Source organism: Urocampus carinirostris, chromosome 8, assembly GCF_059441175.1.
Source record: "Urocampus carinirostris isolate Australia breed hairy pipefish chromosome 8, RoL_Ucar_1.0, whole genome shotgun sequence".
Taxonomy (NCBI): Eukaryota; Metazoa; Chordata; class Actinopteri; order Syngnathiformes; family Syngnathidae; genus Urocampus; species Urocampus carinirostris.
Window position 1 is genome coordinate 7,433,590 of NC_142356.1, and position 21,776 is coordinate 7,455,365.

At 40.6% G+C, this 21,776-nt stretch overlaps 2 protein-coding genes across 3 annotated transcripts in view; both read right to left on the bottom strand.

Annotated features, from left to right (window-relative positions):
- The window catches only part of helz (helicase with zinc finger), a 35,998-nt gene extending 29,335 nt beyond the window's left edge, over positions 1 to 6,663 (bottom strand). For both annotated transcript variants that reach the window (XM_088341479.1, XM_088341478.1), the window contains exons 1-2: positions 6,616 to 6,663; positions 778 to 1,008 (exon numbers count right to left, since the gene is read on the bottom strand). In XM_088341479.1, the coding sequence (XP_088197605.1) occupies positions 778 to 990 (213 nt within the window). In that variant the 5' untranslated portion in view covers positions 991 to 1,008; positions 6,616 to 6,663. The remainder of the gene's footprint in view (positions 1 to 777; positions 1,009 to 6,615) is intronic.
- Positions 6,664 to 9,476: 2,813 nt separating this feature from the next.
- Positions 9,477 to 21,231, bottom strand: psmd12 (proteasome 26S subunit, non-ATPase 12). Its single transcript, XM_088341480.1, has 11 exons — positions 21,013 to 21,231; positions 17,750 to 17,809; positions 17,506 to 17,634; positions 17,326 to 17,433; positions 15,657 to 15,761; positions 15,435 to 15,584; positions 15,201 to 15,335; positions 15,009 to 15,121; positions 13,382 to 13,556; positions 9,861 to 9,938; positions 9,477 to 9,784 (listed from the first exon to the last, which is right to left on the bottom strand). Exons 1-11 carry the CDS (start codon positions 21,118 to 21,120, stop codon positions 9,575 to 9,577), a joined length of 1,371 nt encoding a protein of 456 aa, XP_088197606.1. The 5' UTR covers positions 21,121 to 21,231; the 3' UTR covers positions 9,477 to 9,574.
- Between the last annotated feature and the right edge of the window lie 545 nt (positions 21,232 to 21,776).

A 21,776-nucleotide genomic window follows, 5' to 3' on the forward strand; every position in this document is an offset into this window, starting at 1 on the left:
AAAAATACATTCACACACTGATTGGACTTATTGTTTGTTTTTATTTTTCGGTTCTCTATATCGGTTCACAGAAACTTAGGTTTATCAGTTCTCGTGCCGGCGTGATGAAGGGGCCTATGGTGGAGGAAAAGCCGGAGCTAGCGAAGCGGCTAGCGGCGTTATAAGTTTTCGGTACCATCCGTAATCATGGTAAATGCGAACTCACGACCAAATAAGATCATCAAGTGCTGGTGGAAAACATCGAAGCGCACAGGGAGCGCAGTTGCTGTGTTTTGCGGAAACGTGGCTCACGTTTAGCATTCCGGACGCTAACGTGTAGCCACCTGGAGCTACCCGGCTTCAACGCCGCTAAACAGAGACACGAAAACCGGGGAGAATCGGAGAGGAGGCGGACTTGCTAACACGAGGTGGTGCATCCCTGGATTTTCACAAAGAAAAATTTTCCATCTGCCGCAGGGATGTCGAAATTTTGGACTGGCGTGACGTCATCCACTTCGCTACAAGCACCCCTAGGGCATCATGTTCATCTGTTAATAAACAACAGGGTAGACTGCTGGAAGTGTGAATTTCCCTACGGGGATGAATAAAGTATCTATCTATCTATCTATCTAGGTAGGAAAAATTATTGGAACTTCTCTTGGTGGCTGAGACTTATGTAAAATATTGTCAAATGTTCACGCCAAAACTGCCAATCCACCAAACAAATCAGTGTTAAGTGTGAACTATACAAACAAAACAATAGCAAAAGAGCAATTTGAAGACAATCACTTTACTCACCAACTGAAGAAAGGCAGCGATGCGGTAAAGCAGGGCACGGCTGCGGAGGTTGGCGGAAGGCGTCTTGGGCGAGAGGACGGCGCCAGCTGATTGGACTTGGGGGGCGAGGACCGCCAAGGTGTCGCTGCTGTGGCTCACCACCGCCTCGTACTCCCGCCTAACTAACGATTTGCCGGCTTCTTCACATGATTTTTCCGCTCTCCTGTCCGCCATGACTCAGGGACAAAACTTCTGGAAAGGGAAAAAATATATAACAATGAAATATTCACAATGGCTCCCGTGCAAACCAGATAAAGAGATATGCGGGTATGATTGGTCCGTTTCATATTTGTACCGGTCTGGCACTTGGTATGGCTCTCCTGACTGGATATTGACATTAGTCGGATTAGCAAAAAACAAACAAAAAATGGTTAATTATATTTTAATAGATTTCATCCAAATTTTGAGACATTGCACAAACATACAAGAAGTCTATTCTATTTTTAACTCCATCATGTCCAATCATAATTTGGGAAAATAGAAACATTACAAAACCACAGAATATATACATAATATAGGAATCGCACAATACTTAGGTCGGCAATGTCAAAATCAGAATATAAATAAAATTGTCTAATAGGGACTCTTCTGACCCAGGTAGTAATACTCCACAGCAGTGGCAACCACCGGGCCGTCTGTTGCCTTGTTGTGCCTATTCTGTATTTATTCCGTGTATAAAAGCTTTACAATCTATGTTTGAGTGTGTGTGCATTGATTTATCAGTCGACATATGCTGCTGACCACATTTGCTCAGTATTTGGTGTAACAGGAATCAAAACTGGATCGGGGTGGTGAGAGCGCCGAGCCCTCGCCACTAGACCATGTTGGTAAAGTTTTTGACCTAAAGAGACATAATAGCAAATTACTTGGAAAGAGGGCCAGACCATACATTCTAAGACAAAATATAACAGACAAGCCTGCTCCCGGACAAAAGCTAATTTTTCAGCGCATTTAATTCCACTATGTGATGCTAGATGATTTGATACATTTATAAAATAATAATAATGCCAGGCCCCGTGTCCCATGTAAACAAATATACCACTTTAAACTTATCCCATTGTTTCCTAAGCTTCCATGTAAAGGATTACTTAGCCAGCTACAGCCAAAATTGGGTCATTTGGTGGGACACTGTAAACTGTAGTAAAAACTACCCTTTAAATACTGGACTGAACCAATTTAACTACCGGCGCTACATCGGATTTGCATGTACCAAACTCTTTATAGAGCACATCAGAATTGAAACGATACAGAGGAAAGTTGCATGAGCAAAGATTTATCTCTACTCATAAAGAAGCAGTCGGTTCCTGACCCCTGCACTACACCACTAGGATTGTACATGACCAAGAAAAAGTCAATAGATTTTATCTCAGCATCACACTATTTTAAGTCAAGGTGCCACGTTGTACAACGTTGAAATGGAGCATTATAGGAAAGAGTTCAACCAAAACATCAATCAGATCAAATGTAAAGCATTTTCTCAATGATTCTAGATCCGTAGTGGGCTAGTGAATACAAAGTATATTTAGGCTACTAGTTACAATAATTATTACGGTTATAATTACTATTGTTATTTCTGGGCTGGGCCGGGAGAATATTGTCAGACAAACCGGTCTGTGGTACAGAAAAGGTTGCGGACCACTGCTCAATGGAATCATTGTGTAATACTTTTTTTCTGTGGTGATAAGTCTTAATTTTTTACCTCATGAACATTACAAGCTTTACCTACAGTAGAACCTTACTAGGAGTCATCAAAACAGCCCAGAAAACCATCTCCTGCTCTCTGCCCAGTCTGTATTAAACTGATGGCTCTAATTACCACAGCAGAACCGACAACATTAATAAGGACTACTCTCACCCCGTCCACCATCTCTTTGAGCTGGTGCTCTCTAGCAGACACTAGAGGTCCCCTAACACAAGGACTTAAAAGTGGGACCTCGCTACTTCGCGGTTCGATGTTCGCGGCTTCAGAGCTTCGCGGTCTGTAATGGTTAAAAAAAAAAAAGAAGAAGCGACGGAGCGAGTTCGGCGGACGCGGCGGACTCGGCGTCACACGGCACGACGCGAGAAAAGGCGGCGGGCGTGATCGTGCTACCCCCGTAACTGGGGGGAGCCCGCTCGTCCGACGACCCCAGTAGCGCGGCGCGACGACAGGCGGCGGACGTGCGCGGGACCCCCGTAACTGTGTCGGTGTCGTGCGTATCGCGCCCGAAAGTACCCGCGCCGCGGGTTAGGGGTTCGCTCACGGGAGCGACCGAACGGCACCCGCGGTGCGGCGAAAATAAAATCCCTTTCGTGAGTTGGTCTCCGATCGTCCCGGGCGGACGTAAAATCGCCCAGCTGTACGACTCTTAGCGGAGGATCACTCGGCTCGTGCGTCGATGAAGAACGCAGCTAGCTGCGTGAACTAATGTGATTTGCAGCTGCGATTGGCTGGCAACCACTTCAGGGTGTCCCCTGCCCACTGCCCGGAGATGGCTGGGATGGGCCCCAGCCCCCCCCGCGACCCTAATAAGGATAAGTGGTGCAGATAATGAGATTTTTTTTTTTTTTTTTGAAGGGGCGTCGCTACTTCGCAGACTTTCACTTTTAGCGGGTGGTTTTGATCCCCATTAACAGGGTCTAAAAAATAATAATTTAAAACAATTTTTTTGTTTTCCCCCCAAGGTGCAGCGCTACTTCGGATATTCACTTATCGCGGGTGGTTTTGGTCCCTATTAACTGCGATAACCGAGGTCTTACTGTATAGTTTATTCCCTTGAGCCATCACCACCCTAAACAGGCACACAAGACTTAAGCACAAATCTTGTCATCTATAAAAAAAAAAAACTATAATCATCTTTATTTCTTTACTCTCATCTTATTTCTTGCACTGTTTTTCTATGCACTTAAAATTCGAACCAGTCTTATACAAGCACTGCCTTGTAACTATTGCATATATAACAAAATATTTTTTTTTTAAACTCATTATTTTCCTTTACGTCATTTAATACATTTCTATACTGGAATGTCACGTATAATCTCATTGTAAACAATGCCCTCTATACTGGTATGAATGACAATAAAGATAATTCTATTGCAATTCACATTTAGAATTAGGGCTACAAAATATTTGGGGAAAAAATGGTGATTTTTCTGAAAGGTACTTCAATTTAGATTTAGATTTGATTTTAAAAGAAAAGTGCATTTTCGGTGCTTGTTCTTTTTTTCATGAGTACTTAATCTTAGTGACATGCTTTTCTACTTCCGGCGCCGTCACGAATGGCAGCCACTCCAGCAGCTCCCGTGTTATTTTCTCAGGGATGCTGCTGGAAATGTGAATTTCCCTTCGGGGATGAATAAAGTATCTATCTATCTATCTATCTAACCTTAAAAAAACAGTGCCCTCTTCTGGGGAGCTTTGTTACGGTTGCTGTCTGCTGAGCATTAATTACTGAGCATGCTGCTAGCAAACTTTGCCTCGAGTTTATTAGCCAGTGCCATTAAAACTTGCCTCTGATTAGCAAACAATCACTGAATTAACAAAGGGGAAAAAATATACATGGAACTATAAAACCTTGAAAAAAACGCAGTGTCTTGCAATCACACAATCGCAGTCACACTTCAGTATCGGTTAGATTTTGGTCTATTGTGCAGCTCCATTTAGAATTACATCGCAAGCCTAAATTGTCCTCCAGACTGAAGAGATAGCAGCCCACGATTTTCAGGGCAATCTTGATGACTGTGTGAGGTTTTTTTCTGGTTACGGCCGTGCTCTCAGCATTGTACCTTGTGATGCCAGAATACTCCACACTGCTTCTTTTCCAGGTTATTTTCCTGAGCACTCTCAGGAAATTGAGTTGCTTAGGACTAATTGATACATGTTTCATTGGTAAAAAGTAGAATTTTAATATGGGTGAGGACCAATTAATAAAGTTATGATTATTTCTTATTGGAAAATCCTCAGAACAACTCAGACACGGTACATCATTTTGGAATTGTGCACATGTTTTTCTGAGCCATCAAACCGGCAGAGAACTAATGCATATCATAATCGAGAACCTGTAGCGAAGATTTGTTGTTGTGGTTATTGGACTTTTTGCACAATTTCAGTTTTTCCCATGTACCTGCAACAAACATCGCAGCAATCATCCTCATACGCGACCCCTTCTCAAGGATTTTTAATTTTCCTCATGCTGATGTTTTTGGAGATTTCTCTTGCCCCAAAAAGACTTTAGATCGGCGGATGATATGGTGCTCTGTGCAGCCCTTTTGAGACTTTTATGATTAACGGCTATACAAATAAAAGTGACTTGACTTTTGAGGCGGGAAAAGTGGAATTTTATATTGGACAGAAACAAATAACGAGTAAACCATTTTATTATGGGGAAGATAGATTTCAGACTTTGAACTGGTGGTCTAGTGGTTAGGATTCGGCGCTCTCACCGCCTCAGCCTGGGTTCGATTCCCGGTCAGGGAACATAGATTTGGGGGCGGCAGTAGTTTAGGAGGTAGAGCGCTCGTCTTGGGATCAAGACCTACCTACCTATATATATATATATATATATCGTCCGTGTTACATGTCGAAGTGTCCTTGGGTAAGACACTGGAACCCCTAATACCCCCAATAAGCAGGTTAGCGCCTTACATGGCTGCAAGGCCGCTATTGGGAAATGTGGAGCACATTTTAAAGCGCTTTGGGAAGTCATTGACTTGAAAAGCGCTATACAAATGCAGATCATTTAATTTCATTTAACAAATGAGACTAATGACACCGACATGGATTCAATCCGGAAGCTGATGGTAGTAATATTTTATGTGCAGCACATTATCAGTTATGTCTGTTGTTTGCGTGATCAGGAGCTAGAGCGCTCGTCTTGTGATCAAGAGGTCGCAGGTTCGATTCCCGGCTCCTCTGTTTTGAATATCGAAGTGTCCTTGGGCAAGACACTGAATCCCTAATGCCCCCAATAAGCAGGTAGGCGCCTTGCATGGCTGACTCCCTATTGATGTGTGAGTGTGTGAATGGGTAAGTGTGAAGCATATTGTAAAGCGCTTTGGGAGGTCTTCATTGGCATGAAAAGACCTCCCAAAGCGCATATAAATGCAGACCTTTGACCATTTACCATACATAGCTCGAGTTGATACTGCAAAATACTTTGAGGATTCCAGTTCCAAATGTTCTGCGTTAGAAAACATTGCACTGGGGACAAATGTTGTAGAAAAATAATCATCAATGCTATGGATGAAATAACGGACCAGTGATCTTCATAATACAAGCGATTTGTTTCGTTCAGACCCACGGTTCCAAACCGAAAATTCCAATCACATTTGAGAAACGTTAATAGTTGAATGAACAGGGTAAAATCTCACTTTTTTTCTCTATCACGAGGAAAACTTGTTTTGAATATGACAAAACGGTGACGTTTCAAAGCCTCGGGAACGGTTTCGTTCGCGTCGCTTTAGCAGAGAGGCAATTGCAATGCCGTTAACGGGGGAGCGCGCCGTTGGCAGTTCATTTGCATGTCAAAGCATCTTTTGCACACATAATATAAAGTAAAACGAGAATAACGACACAAATGTTCATGGAGTCGTGTTAGCAAGCTAGTCTGGCTAGCTTGGGTCGCCGAAACAAAACGGGTTCGGGCCTGTGATTCCGCTCCGGTATTTTGGCGCATAGAATTAATTTGACACCACGTTGGTGTCGTCGGGTAAAATCCAAACCCGAGTGTTTTTTCCCGAGCGGGGCGCTAGAAAAAATCCATAAAATGTTCGAAATAAAAATGAAAATGCACGATTGTAAAATGGGAAGTCAACACTTACCTAGCTTTACTTTCTACGCCATCTTGGATCCACTTGTCAGACTCGCGCGAAGGATCATGGGAGGAAGTGATCTGAAGGTTGGAAGGAGCGCGCGAGTGAGCGCGTGCGCGTGATCTTTTAGTGACATTCGTTTTGTTTACGCGGTCAAAATTCGCAATTTTAAATTTAGGTCATGAAAAAATTGAAATTGTATATTTATTTATACCTCCATTATGATAACCACAAATATATGTATTTTGAAGTTGACCAAAGCGTCTATTTAAAGCAGATTTGAAAGTAAAACGACATTAAATCCTTTTGTAAGTAGAATGAGTCCGTTCAAAGGTATCTCACATAAAACCATTTAAATGACACAATATTATGAACTACTTACCTGTAATAAAAATGTATATGATTAAATAAGATGATAAATATTCATCTAAACGAAAAATTTACCTTTGGTGTGATGTCACCTGAGCTGGTACAGGGGAGTTACTGGGCGCATGCAGAGGCAGGAGACGGTGGATTTAAATTAAGAGTGATTTTAGAATTTGCGATAATCAACTCTTTAATTTAAATAAACGTCCCTCTTGTTGATGGTGGCAGCTTAATTCCTGAGAGAGTAAAATTTCGGATGCGTCCACTTTTTTCAAAAATCGCAAGCTTTGTTGCCATGGTTATCGTGTTCTTGCTTCTCCCTTTAGCATTACTACAAGCCTTTGGGACAATAGTGAATAAATTCAGTACAAGAAATACATTATTGTATTGTCATGGAATGGAAAATATTTTACATCATGCGGAAGCGAAGTAGTTCAACCAATAGCATGTCAGCATTTTCACGAAACAAACCAAGAGCAGGCCAGCATTTTATACAAGATTGACTAATAGCAGACTGGCATCTTAAAGATACTACTATACAAACGCACTATTGCTTCAAAGTTTCATTTTATGTTTTTGGGCACACAAAATGATTTGTTACAGTGGATGAAGGGCCCATCTTGGGATCAAGAAGTCGCAGGTTCGATTCCCAGCTCCTGACAAAGTGTCCTTGATCAAGACACTGAATTCCTAATGCCCCCGATAAGCAGGTAGTTGCCTTGCATGGCTGACACTGCTATCGGTGTGTGAGTGTGTGTGTGAATGAGTAAGTGTGAAGTACATTGTAAAGCGCTTCATTGACTTGACAAGCGCTATATAAATATAAATGCAGACCATTTACAGTTATACTTTTCATGAAAATGTTTCAGTTTTGACCAAACAAAATTTAAAAAGTTAAAAACATATACATTGTATTCTGGGTTTTTAACAATGAAGTAGTAGGTCATTTGACCCAAGGGCAACAGGAGGGTTCAATACTTAGCATGAAATAAAAGAATGGAGATTTTTTAAATACTCGAGAAATTTCTATTCATCCGGCTCAATATGAACCTCACCAAGAGATTGTGCGCCATCTTGCTTCTACGGGTGGCTAAAAAACGAAAAATTTTGGGAAAGGCTGGGCTAAAGAAATAAGAAAAATAGTTCTTTTTGGTCGCTTTGAGTCTCAATTATTTGTATTCTTCCTTGTGCTTTGAAACTCGTTTCCGGCTGCCTGACAACCATCTATTATCAGCGCCGCTTATCCTCAGTAGGGTCGCGGGGCTGCTAGAGCCCATCCCAGCTATCCTCAGGCAGTGGGCAGGGGACACCCTGAACCGGTTGCAAGCCAGTCGCAGGGCACACAGGGACAGACACTTCACTCGCTCATTCACACCTAGGGACAATTTGGACCGGGACATGCATGTTTTTGGAATGTGGGGGAAACCGAAGTGCCCGGAGGAAACCCACGCACGGGGAGAAGATGCAAACTCCACACAGGAGGTTCGATCTCATGACCTCAGGACTGTGCTGCACACGCGCTAATCACTGCGCCGCCTAGCTGCCTGACATAATACAGCAATATTGAGTGGTCTAATAATACATACTGTACTTTTAACTTTCATATTAAGGCGGGGCCACAAACTATAATCCTGAGGGCTGCAATATATATTTGCCATCGTACGGCATATTACACAATTTCTAACACAAAACGGAGAATCTCTATTTTTTTGAATAAGTAACAGGTCAGGCACGGCAGGAAGCAGTGTCTGAAACCCATGACAAAAAGTTAGCGGACTCCAGGGCAGACAACTCTGAAAAGTTGCCTGCCCCATTTTTCACAACTTGAAATGCAATAAGACTAATCGCAAAAAGAAACCCGTTGTTGCAAAGTATTAAGGATTGATAATCAGAACTCTTTAAAATTAAGTTTATTATAAATCTACTTATAACATCCATAGAATTTATATGACATCGCCATTTTCCATCTGCCATCAGTATGTACCTGTATTTTCTACATTCATGCAATGTTTGCGTTGCGTCGTCTGCTACAAGCCACGTGAACTCCTCTGTCCACGATGCTCTTAATGTACGTTTACGTTTTGTAGCGTCATAAATTGTGTTAGCTTCTTTTGAATATTTCTTCTGGGGCTGAGGTTTTGGCTTCATTCCTAACCACTTATCCATTTTTCCTGCGTCTGCGCGTCGATTTTGGAAAAATGATAAGCAAAATGCACGGCCTTATAAGGCTTGGGAAAATCCAGAAGCAGGAAGTTATTCGTCGCAGGCTTCTGATTGGCCGCCGAGTATGCAAATTGCCAAATCAACCGAAATTCCGAAATTTCCAAACCGAACGAAGATTTCGAAAACGGAATAAAGCAAACGTTTGATTTGGAAAAAAAAAAATCATTCGTTTTTTTTTTTCCTTGAAAAAGTTGTCGGCCACCCGGGCGGAGACGTTTTGTGAGTTGTACGCCCCAAGCGTCCGGGCAGACGTTATTTCAGACACTGCAGGAAGACTTGAAAAGAGTACACAAAGTTCCTGTTTTAATGGACAAAAAGCAACACTGTTCTGCTGCTGAAAACATGAAAAACGAAAAAAGTAACGACAGCGACATGGTTTTTACTGCAGGTTGTGGATCATCTCCTCCTTGGCGATGAGATGCGTGGTCTTGTTGACCAGCGACATGAGCGAGTTGAGTTTTTGCGACCAGTCGTTGAGGAGGTCGTTGGGATCTTTGGGCTTTTGGAAGTTGATGATTCCGGCCAGACGGTCCACTTTGGCGTAGATGGTCTTGTTCACAACCAGGCTGGAGAGGAACTCTTCGGATTCCTATGGAATGGGAAAGATTTTATATCATGCGGCAGGAATATTTTTTGTTTTAAAAAAATGCATTCTTCATCCTTACATCGATGGAGAGATCAAGGAGGCCAGCCATCCTCTTCATTGTTATTCGTGTGTAATATTTGGCCATTATTCTTATGTTCTGTGGAAAAAAACAGATTTCATTTGTTAAAGTACTTGAGCGCTCATCATAGTCAACATGGTTTTTTTTGTACGTTGTTTTTTAACTTTTGAAATTCTAATACCGTTAGATTATAAGCCGCACCCACCACATTTTAAGAGGTTAACAGCTTTTGTACTTACAAAAGCCGCACCTGTATATAAGCCGCATGCGTCCACATTAAAACATGTAACACAATCACAAAATTAACACAAACCCGACTTTGAGTCCTGTGACTGTAACCGAATATAAAGTACACAGTTCAAAAACCACAGCCGGCAAATCAAACTGAAAATGATACCGGCACTTAAAGTTTTATGCAGACCTACAGAGTCAGGGTACCCGTTGAAACTAATCCAAGGAAAAAAAGTCTATTTCCAAAGGTAAGGGTGGGAAAAATATATATCCACTATTGTCCGCCGCGACAACAGGTCTCACTCACCTTTACCCCACTTCCCGTCAGCGCGCGTTTGCTCCGCCCCTCTTTTTTAATTCGCAAAACATATCAGAATAAGTGTCTCAAATAAATACAAAACATATTATACATATTTACAAAGAAAGACGGTACACCGAGTTTTCAAAGCTTTAATAATAATATTATAACTTTCTTCCCAAACCGTGCCTGTGAAGGGTAGCAAAACGCTACTAGCAACAGGCTCGCAACACAGTAAACGGCTTTGTTAAAAAAAAACATACCGTACTTGTAGTCATCACGGTAAACCGTCCTCATCTTCTTCCTCATAACTGACGTCATCAAAGTCGTCTTCCCCAGTATGGGAAAGAGACTATGTCATATAGACGTCGTCCCACGCTCCCTTATTCAATAACACGCCCGCAAAGTAAAGTTTACGTGCAGTAGCTCTGTTTCCTTCTGCTTAATTACGTTTAGCTTGAAAGCTTCGTCAAGTGCCTTTCTTTTTGCAATTTGCATGATGAGGATATGTCTACGCTAATTAATTTGTGCACAAGCTAAGAAGTTGCAGTCTTCCTCAGCGCAAATATTCCACCGGTCTAAATCTTACCTTTTGTACTCGAGCGCCACTGGCGGCTGTTAGAAAAATTACATAAATTGGCAGCATCATTGAATAAGCCGCAGGGTTGAACGTTTGGGAAAAAAGTAGCGGCTTAAAGTCCGGAATTTACTGTAGTTCTTATTTTCTTCATGGCCAAAATCACTGTGCTATTTCGAACGGTTCCTAGTGTGTCTACAATTTACGATCCTTGGGTGTCAATGGGCTGCTATAAACTGACATGAATTCTGCCATCCTGCTTCAACAATGCAACCACAGCTTGGCTACGTCACACGGAAAGGGATCAATAGGTGTTGGGTAATAGTTGCATTCAATACAGAAGACGAAAAAAGAAAGGACCTTATGTATAAAAAGCAGAAAAACGAGTCAAATCTAGACTCATTTTAATGATATCGATTGAATGCACTCTGCTTCGGAGCAATCTTTCAGTCTTAAGACAACGCTGCTCTTTTTTTTAATTTTTTCCCTCGTAATTTTTAGAGGATCAGTGTATAAATTGGTTGGAATAGAATTGTAAATAGCCTTTTTTTGCCAGGGATGTGATTGAGGTGAGGAGAAAAAGTCTGAAACCTAGGCGGGGGTTTGGGGGCCCAGGGCAGAGCCCATTGGGGGGGGCGATGCCCCCCCAAAGCTCCAGGGTTTTAAGCAATTTACTTGTCCAAAACCATGCTTAAATTAATAATTTAACATCTTTTGAAGATTTAAATAACAAAATAATTTGCCCACATACCTGATTTTTTTTTGTAAATACTGCAAGGTCAGTTCAAATGCAGTTCAGACCCTGCAGCTTGTGCAACGATGTGGCCAATTTATGCAATTTTTCTAACGGCCACCAGGATGCGCCAGAGCAATAAAGGAAAGCGTGAGACAGTCTGATTTGTTTGCTACGCAAGTGAAAAAGTCGGAATTCCGACTATAGTCGGAAAAATCACATCCCTGTTTTTTGCATTTTATCATGTATGCGGCAGCGTGTTGGGGAGGCAGCGTCAAGAAGAAGGATGCCTCTCGTCTCAATAAACTGGCGAGGAAAGCGAGCTCTGTTGTGGGCACAGAGCTGGACAGCCTGACAACAGTAGCTGAGAGTTGGGCAGTGAAAAAGCTGCGGTCAATCATGGACAATTCATCACATCCACTACACAGCATTATATCCAGACAGAAGAGCAGCTTCAGCGACAGACTGCTGTCACTGTCTTGTACCACAGACAGACTGAAGAGATCTTTTCTTCCTCATGCCATGAGGCTCTTTAACTCCACCCGGCGGAGTAAAGGCCCACATTAAACCACACCCCCTACATTGCATACTACCGTACTTTTATTGAGTGTGTATTTTATGTAGCACTATTTAAATACTCTATAGAACACGCTACAGTGGTTATTAGCACGTCACATTGGGTATTTGTATATTGTATTCCTTTTGCTTTATTATTGTATAGTTCTCAGCGAAGGGATGCTCCTGGAAATGTGAATTTCCCTGCTGGGATGAATAAAGTATCTATCTATCTATCTATAGCACTGAAGAGTTCCATCTATCCATTATCTTCACCGCTCATCCTCAGTAGGGTCACGGGGGTACTGGAGCCAATCCCAGCTGTCTTCAGTCTCAAAATTTTGGGGCATAATGTTATATTATCATCGATATAATTTAAGGAGAAAAAAAAATAAAATCTGAGGAGCCGCATGGCAGCCCAAAGAGCTCGTCTCAGTAAGCTGAGCCAAAAGAGCTGGTTTTCTAAACAGAGCAGTCCTCTTGGGTGCGACCAGTAGGGTCGTTGCTGCTTACATGACGTCGTAATGACTAAGAGCAGGAGTGTCTGTGTCTTTTCATGCACTTCTCCCCTTCATTTTTGAGTGGTTTAAAGTCAGACTGACATAAAAAACATGGCCATGGCAACAATTTCAAGCATTTTCAATCACTACACCCAAAATTCAAGCACTTTCCTAACCTTGAAGGCACAACATTAAAATTGAAGCATTTTCAAGGATGTCAACCACCCATATGAACCCTGTTATTTGGAGATCAAAAGTCATTACACACAAAAAAATGAACAGTTGAATGACAAACATACATGACAGTGGGGCAATAAGGGAAGACTCAGTGGATGGGTCAGAGGGGCCTGTAGTTAAAGGCGTACATTTATGTTATTTAGTAATATACACATAGATATAAGAAGCATTATATACTATTTTGTGACTAATCTTTATCCAACTTTAACGTTTTTTGTTGTTCTACAACCAGGTCAGGGTGTCCCCTGCCCACTGCCCGAAGTTAGCTGGGATGATCTCCAGCACCCCTGCAACCCTACTGAGGATAAGTGGCGTGGATAATGGATGGATGGACATCTGTTTGAATGTTTTCAATGTGACTTATTCAACCACTGTGCGTGATTGACTTACATGCTCCACCACTCTGTTCTTCAGATCCTTCCATCGCTTCTCGCCTTCTTCAGTATACAAAAAGACCTCGGTGGCGGGGCTCCCTAGTGAGCCCTCTCGAAGCTCTTTGCCGTAATCCTCCACAAGGGCGGCCCAACGCATGAGCTCCATGGTGGTGAATTGCTTGAGGAGATCCCTGGTGATAGATAGCAAGCAGATAAAACCTAAATCTCATGTTATACTATAGATAAAGTACAGAATTAGTACAGCTGTCCTCAAATACTTTTAGAGTCCAAAATTGTATTATTATTGTATCCTTCAAATTTGTGATCTTGGGCCTGGAGCCCAAACTTGGTCAGGCCTAAAATGTCATTTATTAGGATCGGTTTCAGGCCGGGTTTCCCTCTCGATGACCGTTTAAAAAAAATATATCCATCGTTTGTTGTGATTGAATGTAAGTATTGTTACCACCAGTAGACGTAGCTATGGTTTGTTTTCGGCAGTGACTAAATGTTATTGAAATCGAGTTGGCAGCTGCCACTCAGGGGCTTGGCGCAGTTGGCCAAAATCTGTAGCGGCCTCCTCCCGATAAAAAAGAAAAAGGATGGATTATTTGTGCCCGATCGGTCATCTACTTTTCGTCTACTCGCTTGGATGTTACTAATTGATGCAAAAGTTTGCTACTGTATTTCCTAGACCAGGAGTTACCAGCCTTTTTCAAGCTGAGAGCTACTTTTCGTTACTCATTAGAACTTCTCATATTATTACTATGTTGTTACAAGGTGATTGACAAGTTAATTACTGGAAGAAGGCTTAAATAGACTCAGTCAACCACATGTTTCCAAATGCAGTGGTTCGAACTTTGCCTAGCACGCGAAAAGTCCCCTGTTTAAGACTGGGCGGAAACATATGTTGGCCTGGGTAGGGATGGGCGCCACCAGGCTGTAATTGCCCAAGACACACCACATAATCACTATGACCCAGGACTGGTGAGCTATTTTCAGAACATGTCCTTAGAGGACACCATGTTGGAGACACCTGTCCTGGACCATAAGCCTCAACTTTTTTTGTCTTTAACTTCAATCTGAGCCCTGTGGCAAATTTAACAATGTAGCGACATTTTCTTTTGCAAACATGATGCTATTTGCTAGTTTTCAGCTATTGAAAGAATACTAAACAAAACAACGCCTGCAAAAAGCAGGTAGGTGCCTTGCATGGCTGACGCCGCTATCGGTGTGTAAGTGTGTGTGTGAATGGGTGAGTGTGAAGCACATTGTAGTGTAAGCGCTTTGGGAGGTCTTCAGTGACTTGAAAAGCGCTCTATAAATGCAAACCATTTACCATTCACTAGCTTTCGGTGTAGAAGAACTATGATTTATTTGCATAACGGGACAACAATGCTAGTTTTTGTAGTAAGAGAAGATGATCATATTTTTATTCGTACCATGGATATGTAAATTTTACAACAAGAAAATCAAGACAGTAACTTTTGAGATAATAGTCTTCAAGTTTAACTGTATTTATACTTGAATTTTCTTTTTAAATATATTTTTGGAACAAACATTGTTTATCACTGCTTTAGTAGTTTCTATTGATTTTGGAAAAAAAAAACATTTTGCTGATGTTCTGGACATGTCACACTACCTACTTGTATTTGGGAATCTCTTCCAATTTCTTATCCGCGCTGATTCTGTGTACGAGGTCGGATTGTTCGTTGTCATACGGGGCGAGAATAACATACAGCACGACACTTTTCAGGGCCTGAAACAAACATTTCGAGCAAACATGAGAAGAATAGATTCGTATGAGGAGACGATCCACTTTCAAAGGACGAACATACCTGCTGCCACTTAGTGTTGTCTTCCAAGATGCATGGAGTGTCATAAATGGCTCGATAGTGTTTGCAGATGGACAAGTAGGACCCCTCATGCTGGTCCACTTGAATCATCAAGTTGTAGTACTTCAACTTCAGTTCCTAAATTGTCCGTTGGTAATAATGTTTTGTTAAAATTGTGTTCGGCGTTGTTGGCAAAAAACACACAGAGACACCTCTACTCTGTACAAGGTCACTCACCTCACTGCCTTCCTCTTGGAAGAATTTGGTGTTTATCTTCTTGCTGATAATCTGCGTTCGAATGTAATCTTTGACAGCGACACAAAGCCTCATCTGTTCCAAGATGAATTCCGCCTTTTCCTTTTTCTCCATTGAACCATACGTCTCAACCTGATTCAAAAAAAGAATGGGAAATAAGTCAGATCAGCCTTTTCAATTGTCGCCATATATTCAGTCTCTTACCTGCAACTCCTGAAGAATGGACGCCGCCTCTTTTACGTCTCCACTTTGTTCTTTGATATTAGCCAAGGTCTTTGTGAGCCTGGCACGCTCAATCTCAACATAGATCTGCACAGACGGCAAGTTTGACATTAGACAAAAAGAAACGCCATCTATTTTTCTTCCGATACAATAACATTTGTGGGATGGAGTACAGCATTAAAAATTTTAAGAGAACTACCAGGGACAATCCTAAATTTTGACAAAATTGAAAAGTATTTGCCACTTTCTAAATCTTTGGTAGGCTTATTGTCCATCTATAATCATTAAATAAATGTAAAACATAGGGTAATGCTTTTCAAAGTAGTGTTTTGATTAAGGTTTTCTGGACCCTCTTTACAGCATTTTCCCCACTAAACGACAGAAGCAATACTTCTTTTGTGAGCCCAAAAAATACTGATATGAGTATTTACATACAGGTATAAGATTCAAACTTTGTGATGTTCCTGTGTATGATGAGTTACGTCTCCAAGATGCCTGTCTGCTAATAGTCCAAGTCATATTAAATGCTGGTCTGCTATTGGTTTTGCATCACGGCAACATCAAAATACTAATAGTCCAGTGGCTGAACTACCTCTCACAATCCCTATTTTTCATTCAGTTAAGATTCTTCAGAATCAGAACCACCTTTATCATCATTATACATCTACAACGAGATTACAGTAGCACTTCAGTTGGGAAAAATATACAATACAAAGAACCACGAATAGAAAAGAAGTAAAACGTGTTCGCCTCTAATATAAAGTATTTACATATGAAGTAAAAACTATACACAACAGGGATATTGCGCTTGAACTGAGATATTTCAGGCGCAGTAACAAGTCAACGAGACAAGTGAAAAATATTGCATTGCAAAACGAAGTCAAGTATAACAGTACAATGTAAAAACCTTTAACAGTACAAAAGTAAGTACTTATTCGGCAATAAAGTAGTTCTTCTGCACAACTGTTTAAGAATCAAGTCAAGAGCATCTAAAGTAAAAACTGTACAGAACCGGAATATTGCACTCAGTAACCAGGGTATTGCGCTTAGAACAGGGACATTGCACTTTCTAACTGTGTTTCACAACTGTGGTTTAGTGTATTGCTAGCTTTAAAGAACAAGCTACCCCTCAATCTGTTCAGGCCTTGTGGTATCTGAACCTTCGGCCTGATGGTAGCAGTTGGAAAAGATGGTTGCAGGGGTGTTTTGTTAAGGTCCTAAGGCTTGCATTGAGGCTAAAGAGAAGCAAAAACTAAACCTTGGAAACTAATTCTCTGTTGTGACCTCATCCCTGTCTCTTCATCCACCTGCTACTCAACTTGACCACCTCAAGTCAGGTCACACTCAGGGTAAAAAAAATGGCATTTTTTTCTTTAAACATATATCTATAATGTTATTTAATTATATACACATATATTAAACATAAGTAGTACTTACTAAAGGCTTGGTTGTTATTTTAAAATTTTGAACTAGGGTACAGAACACTAATTACCATAGGTTTCTATCCCAATTTCACTTTGCGATCCCCGCCTCGGAATGGATTACGTCATATCCCTGGGATCTACTGTACTACTAGCACCATCAATTATAGTTCTTTGCAGTGGATTGCATGAAAAGCACTTGTAAAATGATACTACTGAGTATTCCAAACCTTTCCAGCAGTCACGGTGCGAAGCGTGTCAATAAGCCTCAGCTTGATGGTCAAGTCAGTCACTGAATCGACGTACTTGTAACATTCTTGAACCATTTTTGCAACAGCCTAATGGGGAAAAAATGTTTTAAACGTTACAACTACTAGCTAGCTTGAAAATGGCCAATTAACATCTCGGACCTGCTTCAGTTGACTCCTCCTTTTGGAAAGCAGCATAATGTTTTCGTTCAAGGCATCCCAGTCTTTTGCCGCATAACACATTTGGACGACTGCCACAAGGATTCTCGAGGTGGACACCATGTCAGATGCCTTTGAAGAGAATTGTTAGAAGAAGAAAAAAGCGCAAGACGTAAATATAATCCCGACTTTTGATACCAAAGCCATCTTTTGAGTGAATGAGATAAGAGTTCATGATCACACTTACCGTTCGAGTTTGCTTCTCCAATGACAACAAGCTTTCAACTGCTTCTTGCAGCTTCCCCTCCTGAAGAAGAAAATGAGCGATTTAAATTATTGGTCTTAAACTTGCAGCCCGAGAGCCAAATGCAGCCCCTTGAATAATACTTTTAGGACGTTGCCTTAATATGAACGTTTCAGGTTATAACTCTGTGCTAGTTAGGCAAAAAAAAAATACTTTGTGGATTTTTTCATATAGCAGGCGTTTCTGGTCCCATTAACCACGATACACGAATGATTACAGTATTTAGTTGTCGTGTAATCATGCGTCACAATCGTCTAACTCGTGTGTGGGCTGCCGTTTTCAGCCATGAAGGTGCAGATCTAATTTAATGTTTAAATAAATTGTTTTGTGAGAAGCCATGTTCAAAACTGACCATGTAAAAACGTCCATCCATGTTCAGAAAGCCATTTACATTTAAATCTAAATATGTTGTTACGTGCTGTACTGTAATTATGTATACAATACTGGAATGATTTTCTTATTCATTCTTAATTTGGCCTTTAGCTCTTATTTTGTGTGGAAAAATAACAAAACTATTTGCAACAGTGGGATGTTTATACCAGAGCTTATCCTGTGGAAAGCCCCATGCGGCCTCTAAGTACATTGAGTTTGGGACCCCTTATTTAAAGCTTGAAAAGTGTGAGGATCATGATGGGATGACTTGGGTTACTTTTTATCCCAACCAGAATCTGTAACGCCTGTTTTCCATAGCACCACACTCCTAGTTAAGTATACAGTGTTGGGAATAATGGCGTTATACATATCGCTGTTACGTAAAGGCAATATTTTTTCAGTAACGGGATAATCTAATTATTTCTTTCGCTTTGACATTGTTTTTGTTACGGACAGTCATAAGCGGTGCATTCCATGCATTTAAGTGTGTATTTACGTACGTTTTTGTGCACGTTTACGTAGGTTTTTTGTGTGTGTTTACTGAAGTTTTAATGTGCAATTACGTACATTTTAGTGAGCAATTACGTACATTTTAGTGTGCAATTACGTACGTTTTTGTCATTGTTTACGTACATTTCATGCTCATGTGCCTAGGTATTTGTGCACGTTGACTAAGGGTGGGACCCAAAAAAAATATAAATAAATGAAAAAAGGATTCATGTATACATCATAATTTCATCTATGGCGATTTTTTAAAATCACTGTTTACCCTGGAATCGAATTTTGTGACGTAACATCTGTTATGTAAAAATGCAGGAAAGCAAACAAGGGAGGAAGAAGGCTAGCAACGACAACTGAGGCCGCACTTGCACTTGAGCTGTTACTTTAGAGGCTTCAATTGATTCATCATCTTATAGTGATATCTGTAAATAGGACCATTAAAAGGACCACTTTTGTGTTACGTTGACATTTCAAGACATGACATTTTGTGGCTTCTTCCAGACTGACAGATGCAAACTAATGCACAATGTTTAAACATCATGGTTTATTGTCCCAGAAGTGTATGAATTAAGTTGCCTATATTTAGAAGAAAAAAAAAAAAGGCAATTATATTGAATCGCAATACTTGTAGAATCGCAATTATCGTGATGGAATTTAATTTGTGTTACGTAAACATTTCAGGTCATGTTATTTTGTGGCTGCTTCTGGACTGACTGACACAGACTGATGTGCATTGTTTTAATCATCATTCATGGTTTATTGTCCCGGAAGTGTATTTAAAAAAAAGAAAAAGTCTGCATTTTTACAGCTCTTCTCAAGTCACTGAAGACCTTCCAAAGCGCTTTACAATGTGCTTCACACCTATCACATTCACACACACTCACAAAACCGATGCAAGGCGCCACCCTACTTATGGGGGGCATTAGGGGTTCAGTGTCTTGCCCAAGGACACTTCGGCATTTAACCCAGAGGAGCTGGGAATCGAATCTGCGACCTCTTTGGTCCCAAGACAAGCGCTCTACCTCATAAGTTACTGCCGCCCAAATGAATAAAGTCGCCTGTTTATTTCGGAAAAATATATAAATTGCAATCAATCATATATAAGCGCAATACTTGTAGAATCTGAACTATCGAGAATCGTGATATAAATCAAATCCGAACCTTAGTAACGTGATACTATCTTATGACCAGAGCATTTTGTCCCACCCTTAGTGTTTACGTACATTTAGTAAGGGGTTATGTATTTGCTAATTGTTATTTTATGATATTGTTTACTCTTTATTTTTGATGTACTTCAAGTGTAAGAAACTTTCTGCTGTTGAGTTATCACAATGCTATACAACACAAACTAGCTGTCAGTTCTTCTTGATTCAACTGACTCGAATATTGCTAAGACAATGTCAAATTCTTCGCCATAAAACAACTTCTTTGAAAAAGAAAGTGAAATAGTTAATTTCCTTGGTATCTAGATACTTTTACTATACAGTAAATTTGTTAGTAACTCAGTTACTTTCTTAAAAGAAGTGGCGAGTAACTCCTATAACATGAATAAACTATATTTTATGTTGACAATATCTGTGTTTTATTTGTCATCGCAACATCCATTGCAGCCTGGTCCCTTCTCAAGGTATCTTCGTTTTCCTCATGTTGTGGTTTTTGAGTTTTTCCTTGCCCTCATGTAGGTTTTAGATCAGGGTGTGGTGTCATAATAGTCTGTGGTTTTCAATCTGGTCTGTGGAGCCCTTTGAGACTCTGATTAAGGGCGTCACAAATAAACATGACTTGACTCATACTGAGGATTTTGTTTTTCCTTGCCCTCATGTAGGTTTTAGATCAGGGGATGGTGTCATAATAGTCTGTGGTTTGCAATAATCTGGTCTGTGCAGCACTTTAAGACTCTTTGTGATTGAGGGCGTCACAAATAAACATGACATGACTATAACGAATTACTTTTTTATTAAAGTAACGTGCCCAACACCGAGTATGACGTTAGACTGCTCTTTTGAATGTCTGTTTGGGGGGTGTTATATTTACTTAAACTTAGAGATTTTTTGAAAACTCAATAATAACTGTCTAGAAAATGTGAAGATCGTGTTTATCACTACAATAATGGACGGCTAAACATGTTAGCATGCTAGCAGGTTGAATCATACAAGCACCGACGGCGCAGAATCTAAACGACAGATTAAGATTTCACATTTAAGGAACTCCAAATTTCAATGTCATTATTAGATTGAGATATTTTTACCGACGTGTTTTTGACGTTAGCTTAATGCTACAAGAAGCTGACACCATGACTCAGCCAGAGGGTGCCTCTTTCTACGGCTACTCACTTTAGCCATTTTCTCGCATTCCGGGAGACGCTGATCGACAGTCGCGCTGTAGTCCATCTCCATCTTTACGATTTTTCCATCGGATCTTTCCGCTCGTTCTTCTGACATCTTTGCAAAATGTAATAATTGTATTAACAATAATAATACACAATGGGCAGAGTTGCCAATATGGCTAGCGCAAGTGCTTCCTGTCAAATGAGCCCAGTTTGGGAATTGACCAATGGGTTTCGAGCGTTTTAGAGGTGTCCAGTATGCCCGAAAGACCCCTGGTACTTTGTACTTTAGGTGACTTAGGGATGCCTGATGCATTTCTTTTTCCTAAAATCTCTGCGGGTGACAAAACAATTAAACATGAACTTGTACATTAATTAGAAACAAATGTTATTCTTGCAAGTAGACTAATGTATACATACAAGGTGAAAAAAATCCCTTATTTATACAAATATCTTAAAACCCCAGTGTGTAATATTTAACTACTAGAGGCACTGTTGTTTAAGCAGGACGACAGCAGACAAACATGGCGGCCACCTTAAGTATGGATTCCGACTGTGTAAAATAAATAAAAAAATCTTGACCTATGGTTTTCTTAATATAATTATTAACATTGGTATGATAATCCGTGTATTTTTGCCGAGTGTTCAAATCAATGGTTTATTTTTTTTACTCAATTAAAGTTTTTTTGTGCCACTAGGAAGCATTACATGTTACACACTGTCCCTTAAATTGTAATATGTTGCATATGTACCTAAACTTTATCTTGTTTC

What these genes read in the sequence shown, in the direction of transcription:
- psmd12 (XM_088341480.1), bottom strand. Translation starts at nt 21,120, where the DNA reads ATGTCAGAAGAACGAGCGGAAAGATCCGATGGAAAAATCGTAAAGATG. An exon ending in TGGAGAAGCAAACTCGAACG is followed by an intron (nt 17,635 to 17,749) that starts GTAAGTGTGATC and finishes TTCTCTTCAAAG; the next exon opens with GCATCTGACATGGTGTCCAC. An exon ending in TCCTTGATCTCTCCATCGAT is followed by an intron (nt 9,785 to 9,860) that starts GTAAGGATGAAG and finishes CCCATTCCATAG; the next exon opens with GAATCCGAAGAGTTCCTCTC.